Below are 12,241 nucleotides of genomic sequence, written 5' to 3'. Positions count from 1 at the left end.
ACTAAAAAGCAAATCACGTGTTAATATCTGTTACAGTTATTTACTGAATACTATCTCAGTGTCAATCACCAACACTTAAACAAAATTACTTTCCTTCCAACCAAAGTCCCAGCATAATTTCTAAAAGCATGTGATTGTTTCACACAGCTCCATTTCCAAAGTGATTAAGTCTGACAAAATTGTTCAGCAACACTGCTACAAAAGTGAGGGTATGTGAGAGTCCAGCATTTCTTATAATAAAGCACAATAAAGAGATGAATTTGTATTTGCATCTGGACATATTCACATGCCATGATGAACCTCGACAACTTAAACCCATTTTTATTTCCAAGAAATGTTACCGTAGAGTCAATCAGCACTTCCTATTCTTAAAAAATATGAGAATTTCACATACAAAGAGAGGAGAATTCTCCATATTTTTGGGATTAACCTACAATAAATTCAAGTTTAGTATAAGCAAGAATTTTAGATATAGCTACTGAACTTAAAGAAACTGTAGTATCTTTTATACACTGCACTACTTACAAAACTGATGCTACCAAGTAACTACAAAAACTTGCATACAGATTTGCAGGGTTATACAAGAGCAGACAATAACAAGCATGAATACTTAAAATTAAGTATCAAAGTGCATATACTTGAGGCCCAAATTTTAATACAGCTCACGGAAGAGTACTGTTTTCCTAACATCATTCAAATGTAGCAAAACTCAGAAGGGATTACATACATTTCCATATGTTCTCAGGCAGAGGTGCTAGAAGGGACAGTTTCCAGTGAAAACTTAAAAAAATTAGAACACATCAATTGTTTCAAGGTGGATTTAGACTTTCATGAGTCTTGGCCATGACCAAGATGATGGTTTTCTTACAAAATTCTACTGCATTTCTCTGATAAAGGGTAAAAAAAAAAATATATATATATACAAATATATAAAATATATATGGAAAGGAAAAAAAGGGGGGGAGTGGGTGGGAAGACAGACCACCCATCTAAGCCTATCACAAAACATACAGCATACTATTTCCACCATACACCCTTCCTCTACTGATGCCTTATATGCCTGTACTCTGCCAGGCTTGTCATCTAAAATAATCTCATTTATTACTTGGTAGGAGTGTGCACACATATCAGCTTCCAAACATTATCTGTTGCAGTGCTGTGAGGTTTAGGAGGTGGAAAGGAAAAATAAACCAAACCAGAAAAGACATGGAAGATATTAGGAAACAAGACCCCAACATCCTGCTGCAGTCTGAGGGAAGCAACATCTCCCCTACTACTGCAGCACATAAAAACATGAAAACGATCGTGTCTCGCCTCCAACAAACTGCACGCGCTCCAAATTCTTCTTCTGCTCCTTCCGTTCTGGCAGTGACCGGAGGGGGCAGGAGGGCGGGGACACGCAGCGACTCCTCAACAGAGGAACGCCTTCAGTTGCCCGGGTTTTCCCGCCCTCGAGCATAGAACACAACTCCCGCTTGCGTCCAGCGGCCTTTTCATGTACAGAGGCGGAACCGAGGAGGCCTCCACGGCTGCTTTCTCGGAGAGTGGTGCGGTAATCTGTCCCTTCCCAAGGGCACTAAGCTGCGAGCGAGGGAGCCTCACGGATGTCAAACTCCCGCCCCACGAACGCAGCCCCCGGCCGGGCCCCCCTGCAGTGCGAGGCAGGCCCGCCGCCGCCAGCCCCCGCTCCTTAGGGACACCCGCGCTTCTGGACATGGCTCCGCCACCCCCTGAGCAGTTCCAGCACCGCCATCCTTCCCCCTGCCGTGCCCCTGCGGAGGACAGGGTGTCCCGTACTCACAGCTCCCCGCCAGACCTATATCTCTTCTCAGCGCTCTGTTACAAACAGCCGCTGTTGCCAACCAGACCTTTCCGCTTCCGGCCCCGCTCTGCCACGCTGCCTGCTGGGAGCTGTAGTTCAGTGGCAGCTCACAGCCGCCGTGCTGCGCGCTCTGTGCTTCCGACCCGCTCACCGCGGGCCGTGGCTGGGCTGGTGGTGGCGAGCGCTGCTGGGAATAGCCGTGGGAGGAAGTCTGAGGCGGCAGCATGAAGAGGAGAGCAGGGGAGCGGGAGAAAAAACTGAAGGTACCTTCTCTTTTTTTCCTGCTCCCGCTCAGCCTGGAGGAGCGTGCCCGTGCCGAGCCCTCGTTACCGCGCTGCTGCAAGGCTCCTGGGGCTGCCGGGGCCTCTCGTGCTGGAGCGCCAGGAGACCCGTGTGAGAGGCCCCGAAGCCGCTGTCAAGTTAACGGGAAGTGACCCCAGCACCGGACTCCCTGCCGCGGCTTGGCTGCGGGCGGGGGGCCGCGGAGTGCCTGCGAGGCGGCTGCTGAGGCGCCCCGTCGGGGGCTTGTCAGGGCGGAGGCAGCGGCTCCAGGGCCCGGCCGTGGCTGGCAGCTCGTCTCTCCTTCGCCGTTCCAGTCGCCGTGGTGAAGTAGTCCGTGTGTGCCCAGTGTCCCGGAGCAGGGGCTGCGGGCCGGTGCTCGAGGACCGGGGAGCTCTGTCCGGGCTGAGGTCTGCTTGCTGGCCGAGCTGCGGGGCTGCAAGTAACTTACAAACCTTAGATTCCCCGGTCCCGTGAAAGAGGGGAGCCTAGTGTAGCTTTGACAGTACTACTCATAAAGATTTTTACTGCCTGGGCAAGATGCTTCAATTTAAATGCAAGTTCTACGGCTTTACAAGAAAAAATATTAGACAAGTAAATGTATGTTTTTGTGAAGACATTGTAAGATGATGCAGTATGTAACTGTGCTTTTATTTCCAAGTTTAGAAGTACTCTACACCAAGCCTAACCTAAATAAACACTTTTAAATCTGTTTCAGCACTCTAACTTTATAGTGTTTTCTTCTTGATGATACGTTTAAATGCAGTGGTATTAAGTGCTTACACTGAAGATGGAATTGCACTGCTGGGTGTTTTGTTGTTGCAGGTGTCTCTGCAATGTACAATATTTGACAGCAGCTCTGGATGACTGTTCTGCTTCTGCCGGTGTGGTTTACAGGCTGGTAGTACAGAGAAGCAGAAATTACTTGTTTGAAAGTAGAACACTGATGTTAATGGCAGGAAGGATAATTCCCACAATAAATTTAGAAAAAGGTCTCCTAAGATGATCATCTGATGCACCCATGTTTGCATACTGAGCACACAGCATTTGGTACTGCTATTAATTTACTATTTAATGTTAGAAGTTATTTCACTATAGGGCCTTTTGCTGAAGGACAGTACCTCTGAGTGTTTGTGTTCTCTTCCTTATATGTGAAAACACATACAAATGTAATCTGTCCAATACAATGGAATTATGTTGCAGTAAGAAAACCAGTCCATACCTTTTTTAACCTGTATGTCTGTTATTCCTCCAAAGGCTTTTGTCTTTGCCGTGGATCTCAAACACATTTGGGAATCATGTGCATCAGGATATAATTGTTCAGAGATATGCGTGAACTATGCTGACAAAGGCTGTAGGAGGCCACAGCACTTGAAGAGGTGTCGGAGGAGCAATGCATAAGAAATACTCAAGGGCACTAGAGTGGTAGAGTACTGCCTTAGACACATCTGTTGTAGGTGCAGAAAGAGAAGGATGGAAATTAAGAAGTCTTTAGAGAATTTAAATGTATGAATACTTATATGGTGTCAGGAGGATGTTGTAAATTGGGTACTACATGGGAGAAGCTGTGAGTGTATTGGAAATGAAGCAAAAGGAGTCTGTAGAATATCTTAGAATAAAGGATGCCAAAGAAAAAATCTTTGAAGATGAGAATGAGAAGGTAAGGGGTTATACAGGAAGAAATGTGTGCTTTATTTTCACGGATGCATTCTCGTACTGGTATTACTTTATGCAACTTAATTAGAAAGATAATCTTTGGGCTCCTTGCACTCTGCCAAGTCACCCTTCTGTCCCTAGGTTTAACCGTTGTTTGCTTATCTTGCCCACCTAAGAAAGGCTGAAGGCAAAGGAAGTGTGTATTTATTGTCGTAGTTCTGCCAAGTCTTCCATTTAGGTCCTGATCAAAATATTTCATAGCAAACCAACTATTAGTGAAGTTTAACTTGACCTCTTCTGGAGAACAAGATTTATGAGGCCTACTAATGAGAGGGAAATGGTTGGATAGAGAAGCTGGTTTGGATTATTTATCTCCTGGCAATGTCTCTCTTCTGGAGAATTAAATCCTGAATTAAAGTTCTTGTTTTACTCTAACTGTATACAGTTAAATGCTGTCTATCAGAAGCCTGGTGATTGGCTTTTGCTTTCTAACTATGCAGTATGTTTCTGGTATGTGATAAGCTGTTCTCCGTCTCCCAAATTTTCATGTTTACAGCAAGTTTTGATTTATGCAGTGATAGAAGAACATTTGTGTTCCAAGTACATGTGGTAGAAATTTTTTACAGTGCAGTGCTGTCATACAGTAATTTCTGCTTTGCAGATCACTCAATTGGATTTGGTAAGATTGACTCTGTAGCAGAAATTAAATTTTTTATGCTGGTATTTGGTGTTCCGAGCCCAAGAGGAGGAGGGTGCAAGTTCATTCCTGGGAGGAAGGTCTGACAAAATTTGGGAAACAATAACCAGAAATTAATTACTCAGCTGTCTGAAATACTATGTTGCGGATGCTGGTGTCCTATGGAATGTTTCTCTGAGTTTGAAGTCGACAGCAAAACAGGATTATTTTGAAGTTTATAAAGACCTCTGTAGAAATATTGCATGCCATCAACTTCACTGGTCTTCCCCATAGTGAATATTACTTCTCTGCATACAGCCAGAGCTGTCAGAGTAAATGTTGATCATTAGCTGGAAAGGCATTTTAATGAAACTGTCCACTGGGGGCGTGTTTCATTTGTGTCCATTTCTTTTAACTTTGTGTTCAGTTTTAATTAGTAGAGTTTATACTTATTTTGACATTTTTCTTTAAGACTGTTGATCAGAGTTTTGGTCACCTTGCAGTAAACTTATTTTTGGGTGAAGAAAAGGTACCACGTAAACTAAAACCAAACATAAAGCTCTTATTTGGTTGGTTGTTTATACAGGTTGTTTGTTTATACTATTATCTCACTTAAACTTGGGAAGAAAGCTGTTTTGCTTTTAGAATGTTTATTATCTTGATTAATATTCACAGGTTAGTTAAAAAGGTTAATCTTTAATGTACGACTGTTCTCAAGACTTAGGCAAAGTGAGTTTGTTTAAAGTAAGTTTAAGTGTGACAGATGCCAAATTTTAGTAACTTTATATGCTTCTGCTTGCCACTGGTTGCATATTAAGACCCTGTGTCATTGCCATGTCAATGACAAGATGCTCAGCTAGTCTGTGGTATTACTTTATTTTACTTTAAAAATATTACATTGATGGATCTTTGGAATAGACTACTAAGCCCAGTTCACAATTACCTTGTGTAGCTGTTTATGCTAATTCACATTGCTGTGCAGACAGAACTGACTACAGAGGCTGTATTTCAGACATTACTGTTAGGTTTGTACAGCTCCCAGCACAGCTGGGACCCCAGTCCAATAAAATTATTGCTACACAAATAAGAAATGCATCAATATGCACATATCTGAATATTCACAAGAGCTTTACAAAGATATTCATGTGCAATTTCACATTTGTGAGACGTGTTAGACAAAGTGGCAAGGAAATATAAAGCTTTAAATAACACAAAGCCTTGCATGTATTTTATTTACAAGGAGGAAAAGGGAATATACAGTGTTCTGGCTGAGATTTCAATAAAAGTCTTATTTCCTGCATCATTCTCATTTTTGCTGGCTGGAAAATAATATACATTTACGGGATAAAACAGGTTGCCTCAGCATATTAATACTGAGAGAAAAATAGGCAAGTATTCTGACAGCAGGGGAATGATTTTAGAATTAATGCTGAAAAATGTCACCCATGCTGTGTGATGCAGTATATAAACTTTAACATTATCTTATCATAGTTTGCTCAAATGTTACATTAATTTCTTGTTTCCTGTTATTGTTCAGGCTCTTAAAAAATAAAAACATACAACATTTTCTAATAGATTAAATAGATCATTTTAAAAGTTGTATTTAGGAAAATTAAAGTTAATGAAACAGCTAGATGCAGTTAAATAAGCTTCTTGTCATATTTCTCCTTACGTAAATGGTGTGCAGGTTTTAGCAGACTCAGCAGCCAGTATGCCAGTAGCAATTTTTGTGGTAATCACATTATTGGGCCTTCCCATTATTAATGAGATAATAATTAAGAAATAGTGTTGATACTCACATAACACATGATTTGTATGTTGGAAATGGTCAGGTAGAACCTTGCATATGCAGAATAAAATAAAAGAAAGAATGCGTGGCAAATGTTCCTTGCTTTTAAATTCATCACATTCCTGCTGTTTAAATTGCCTCAGCTGCTAATGCTGGAACCATTACAGTAATGGACTCGGCAAATGAAGGAGAACCAAGACATACACACTTTATTACTGGAGGGGTAATTTTCTCTTCGTCTGTAATAGCAGCAGTGCCTAGTATTGATCAGACCATCAAGATACTAATCCTCTGTAAAATTACTTATTATAACTGCAAATGTGTTAATCCAAATCAGTCTGTGTCCTGACTTTCTACTTACTGTTGAATACAGACTATTAGATGGTTTATTTTTTGTGATTTAAAGCCTTTATGTTCATAATAGCAGGAGCTTCCTTTGAAAGAGCACGTGCTTAATCTTAGCTATGGCCCAGGGTTGTCTTTTTGTTTTAACTAGAACATCACCCACTTAATTAAGAAGTGCGTTTCTGTCTTGCTGCTCTGAATTATATTGGTACTTTAGGCTCTGCAAATTTATTAAACATGTTGTTTTACATTCAGTTTGTTTTTTTACTGTAAATAAGAACAGATATATGCTTCACATATTTGAATCTTCTGAGATCTCCCAGCGAAGGATGCGAGGAGCATGTATACTGAAAGCACTAAGTCATGTTTTGCTGACTGTGGCCTGTAAGGCTGTTGTGTATGAGAGTAATGTAAGCAAATTCAAATGCCAGGGGTCTAAATGTTTTTGGTTTACTTTGATCCTAGTGATGCACTGCACGAGCTAGTACTATGGGAACTGTGCATATTCCGTATCTGAATGTGCACTTTTGGGAAGGCTCTTCCTTTTTTTTTGTTGTTGTTTCCCCTCCTCCTTTGCCTCATCTATTTTTTTGTACTCTTGTATGTTAAGATTATAAGTTCATGTCTATTACTTGTAGCCTCTAGCCAACTAAAATTCTGGCTCAGTTGCATGCCACAAGTATAATAGCTGTTATGGGTGCACAGTACCTTGTAGGGGATGGCTGCATGAAATGATTCCATTAACTCTGACCTTTCATTAGACTTACCAGTATGGGTTTCCACCATATGACAGTACTTTGCCAGCTTAGGGGAAGTGTCCTGCAAGTGGGACAAGATGCAGAACTGGTTGCTTATCATAGAATCATAGAATAGTTAGGATTGGAAAGGACCTCAAGATCATCTAGTTCCAACCCCCCTGCCATGAGCAGGGATACCTCACACTAAACCATATCACCCAAGGCTTCTTATGAAGACTCTGATAGTTTTCCATGCATTTTAGGAAGTTTTTCTTTGTTGTTGTAGTGTCAATTGGATTTTATGTTGGCAAAATGACAGCATATTTATTTGTCTAAGTACCCCTCTACTTCTTTTTTAAATTGTAATTTAACTGGTTCAAGTTATATCATTTAGAGAGATTTCACATTTCCTAAAAGGCACTGGAGTACTGAATATCTTCACAGGAATTTTGATTTCTTACCTGCCTCAGAACACCAAATTCCCACCTACCTGCCTATTTTAATAAAAAATATGAGAAGAGCAAGTTGCTTGCTTAACTCCAATTTCGCTACTGAACAGCCTCTTTACTATAATTTTCAAGACAGCAGATTAGAAATGAGTACAGCAAAGCATCTTGTGTGATGATGTGGAGATTTGGAAAAGTTCTCTTACTCAGCTGAAAGCTACACTGCCAAATGTAAGATGAACTTTCAAGTTTTTTGCTCTCAGTAAGTTTTCAACTAGACTGTTGTTAAACATGAGTATGTTCTCAAACAGCACCACTGAGACAAAGAAAATAATCAATTACAAATTTAGTGTCAGACATGCTGTGTCTGAACATGTGATGAGAGTGATTTGCATTCTTTTTCGAATATTTCTATAACTTGTGGCATTCAGGAAGATTAAATTTACCCCAAAAGAGAGGGAAAGTATGTTCTGGAAACCATTCCCGTTTTCTGTAGAAAATAAAAACTGCACATGGATTGAATTTTTGGTTTTGAATGATCGTCTTTCGTAAGAAATATCTTTTGGAAGTTTTTAGCAGGTGATTCTATTTCAGAAAGCGAGGTAGTCTCAGGTGTAGGTTGCCCAGACCCTGTTTTCTTCTGATTGTGAACTTAGTTTATAATCTGAGAAGTTTCAGGTGGAAATTGGCATTTTTTTAAAATGAAGCTATAGTGAAATGACCCATTGGAGATGCAGTACTGGGCCTCCTTTCACTGCTATTTATAGATTTGGAAGACACTGAATGAATAATTGCTATGCTTTTCTCTTCTAAAACAGGTAGGATTCAGTTTCATTTGAACCCAGGATAGTGAAAAGTAGACAGGCCAGATAGTTTGTTTCTGTTCCAAGTACAACTGGTGGTCAAACTTACACAGTCTTTACCTGAAGCAGAGTTGGGCTTTCATGCATTTAGTAATTCATTTATTATTTAATTAACCTGTAATGACCAAGAGCATCCAAAATATCATATGGTAGTCTTCCCGTCAGCTGAGTCTAAAAAGCATTATAGTTCACTAGTGAAGTGCAAAACCTGCTTATGAATATTTATCAGCATTCGAAATACTGGACAGGTTAAACATCTTTGAACCCTTTTGGACAGAAAGTGATAGTGCTGTAATTTCAAAACAAGTTTTGGGGTTTTTTTTTGTTTTGTTTTGATTTTTTTTTTTTTTTAGTTACTGGAATTTATTTAGCTTAACAGTTTTTTGCCTTTGTGCAGATGCTATACCACCTGCTACAAGAATTGCATCTTTATCTCCTAGAAGCTGTTCAGTTTCATTTTGCCCTTTTATCTGCTGCTCATCCCACCTTTTTTATTTAAAATTGTAAAGTTACTTCAGTGTAACTGCTAGTGTCACCTTTGCCCTCAGCTAATCAAATAGTTTACCTTGAGGGAAACATTTATCTCCCACTTTCATTATTATTATTTTTGTAGCTGTAAAGATATATATTTTATGTCTCCAGAAGGGTGTAACAGTGAAACGAGGTATTGATCTGCTGTATTTGGCAATTTCTTTCCACCTTGCCATCGATACCATGTCAGCCTCTGTCTGTACTGTGGTTGACCTCACAAATAGCTCTTTATGTTCCCATTGGATTCAAATGATATACTATGCTCAAAACTAAATCGATGAATGATTATAAAGTTTTTAGTATTATTTCATGACCCCTAGGCAGCTGATACTTCATTCAGTGAATACTTGAAAAGGTACCTGATTAAAATGTGTTGCTGATTCTGTTCTAAGGTTTAAAATTGCATTGAAATCTAGCATCCCATAATATTAAATTCACATTCTAATTTGTGTATTTATGTTCAGATAACAAAATTACTGAAACTTCTACCTGTGGTTCACAGGAGAGATTCCAGTCTATAATAGCAAAAGATTTTACTCAAAGGAAAACCTCCTACTTCTGATGCATGCTGTGTCCTCTGTTTTGAGTGCAAAAATTTCACATACTGGATCTCACCAGTGAAAAATCTTGAGTGTTACTCTGTACATGCTTCTAGGGGGGAAAAATGGAGGCAAAGACCAGATAAGGTTTTTATCTTCAGAACGTGAACGGTAAGTTTAAGCAACTTTGTGAACAGTAAGTTTAAGCAACTTTGAAATTAGAAAACATTGCTACTACTACTCTGTAGAATTATACATTTTATGTATACTTCTAACAGTTTAACTGGTAAAATTTAATAGATTTTAAACTTTTTTTTTATCTGATTGGAAATAGGTAGGATTTTCATAAGCATTTAAAGGACTTTATTGGCACAATCCTGTTGATATTGATTGTATGCTCAAGTTGGGCAAGAAGCTTTTAAAAATCTGTCATCGCAAAGCTGTAGGCCTCTTGAAACGCACACATTTATTTGGAAAAGTTTGCATACCAAAGGATAGGCTTATGCAGATAAATTAAGCAACAGCTTGTAGATCTGGGAAGAATTTGTATTTGGCTGTATTCTTTTCTGATTTTCTTCTACATTTACTTCTAATGCAAATTATGTCATTGCAACAGGAAAAGGTGCTCTTGTGTTCAAGGGAAATAGGGTCTGGTATCTAAATTGTGTGATGGCACATGCCTGCAGATGGTAAAATACTGAGCTGCACTATAGTGCACATGTATGCAAACTTATCACAGAAAGAAAACAGAACAAATTATGTAATCTAAAGAAGCTATGTAGGGGAAAGTTATTTGGGGCCTTTGTCATAAACAATGAATATAAGCAACATGGAAATGATAATCTTTCTGGTTTGAAAAGCTTAAGAGTCAGAATTCAGACAGAAATTTCTAATACACTTTTTTAAAGAAAATGAGCTTTTGTTAAACTTAACACTTTTGCAAGACATTTACTCAGAAAAAAGATGCGAAAAGGTGTTCCAATGAAATAGATTTTGAGTATTTCAGTTATCTTTTGTGAGACCACATAAGTGGTGTATTTTTAGTATTCAGTTTAAAACACTGGAAATCATACCAAAGCTCTGCTCAGTTTTTTGTAAGCCTGGACTTTTTCTGAAATGCAAAATTTTTTATGCACCGGAGCTGTTTTGAAATTAAAAAAATCCACTTTTGTCTTCCATCCAGGTAGGATCCAGAAGGTTATTTTTACTAAATTTGTTATTTTAGATTTTGTATTTCTTGAGTAGAATGGAACAGATCTGATAGGAGGAAAGAGCAAAAGGTAGTTCCATTACTCACTTTCCAGCAATTCCCTTGTCAATCATTTAAAATAAGATGGGTTGAATCAGTTGTGTGTCTTGCATCTTTGGTAATAGGGAAGACAATGTTTTGAATTTTTTACTGTGGTGACTAGTTCAGCAGGCAGTTAATCTTTTGTGGATATTCAGCACTTTGGTCTGAAGCCATAAGAAGTGTACTATATTGGTGGTTTTGTTTATTTTTTAAATTCATGAAGATGGAGGATAGTGTTAGTAGAAATTTTCAAGAGAAGTGCAGGGACAGATGGGAGTTTGCATTGGCTTCTCCCATTCCTTAAAACAGAAGCTATTAAACTTCTGTGCTGTCAAGCTTGGAAATCTTGGATTTCCTAGCTTTGTATTTCACTTTAAAAGACTTCAAAAAAAATTTATTTGCATTAGTGAAAGCTTGTATTCTTGGGTACCTTCATCTTCAATTTTGCTTCAATGTGTCATGGGGGATTTCTATATATTCGGTAATAGAAATATGTTGTATATGATACATATCTTTATGATAAACTGTGTACTCCTTAAGTAATGGTAAACAATAGGTAATGTAGCAGGCAATCTAATACACAGTTTTGTTTTCTCTTACTTTGTTTTGTTTTGCCTCTGGCTAGTCTGACCTTCTCCCAGTGCTTAAAAAACAACAAGTTTTTTGGTTGTTTTTTAAAAAAGCTATGATGTTTTACTGGGTTTCTTTGCATTATTATTATTTATATTTCAAGTTACATTCCATGAGCTCTTCTCCAGTATTGTTGCAAGTAAGAGTTGAAACTTTTCTGAAATTTCCTCACTCCAGGAACTGATACATCAGGAAACTTTTCATAAACACTTGACTTGCAAGTTGTGGTGCTTAGTACCAGTATATTACAGAGTTCTTTGTGGTGTTCTAGCCTAAACTCTTAGAACAAACTGTAGATATTGGTTAGCCTTCTCTGAACTGTTTTAAAATTGTCTTACTGAATATTTGTATCATACAGCGTACTGACTTGTAGTTCCTTACTGTATCATCTCATCCCGTATTATTTCATGTGTTTATCCTCACAAAACATCTCCATAGTAGGGAGGTACTTTTCCCTCTTCTATGAAGAGAAGTTAAAGTGCAGAAAAACTTTAACTTATCATTCCACAAGTATACTGGTGGCTTACGATGAACACCAGGTACCCTGCTTACATTCCTTGTGACTGAGTCGTGTGTGTCCAGTAAGTTCTATGCACTTGGACAGGGGTTGGCTACCTGAAACTGCATGTGTGCGTCT

The 12,241-nt window shown here is 38.9% G+C and overlaps 2 protein-coding genes across 5 annotated transcripts in view; one reads left to right on the top strand and one right to left on the bottom strand.

Annotated features, from left to right (window-relative positions):
• The window catches only part of RPGRIP1L (RPGRIP1 like), a 79,592-nt gene extending 77,733 nt beyond the window's left edge, over positions 1-1,859 (bottom strand). For all 4 annotated transcript variants that reach the window (XM_031052005.2, XM_031052006.2, XM_031052008.2 and 1 more), the window contains exon 1: positions 1,802-1,859. The gene's annotated coding sequence lies outside the window, so the exon portion shown is untranslated. The remainder of the gene's footprint in view (positions 1-1,801) is intronic.
• FTO (FTO alpha-ketoglutarate dependent dioxygenase) overlaps positions 1,528-12,241 on the top strand; it is a 244,348-nt gene continuing 233,634 nt past the window's right edge. The window contains exon 1 of the mRNA XM_013129797.2: positions 1,528-2,085. Within this exon, the coding sequence (XP_012985251.2) occupies positions 2,047-2,085 (39 nt within the window). The 5' untranslated portion in view covers positions 1,528-2,046. The remainder of the gene's footprint in view (positions 2,086-12,241) is intronic.

The sequence above is a fragment of the Melopsittacus undulatus genome, chromosome Z (assembly GCF_012275295.1).
Source record: "Melopsittacus undulatus isolate bMelUnd1 chromosome Z, bMelUnd1.mat.Z, whole genome shotgun sequence".
Classification (NCBI taxonomy): Eukaryota; Metazoa; Chordata; class Aves; order Psittaciformes; family Psittaculidae; genus Melopsittacus; species Melopsittacus undulatus.
Note: the sequence above shows the minus strand (reverse complement) of the source record. Positions and strands in the feature narration are given on the sequence as shown.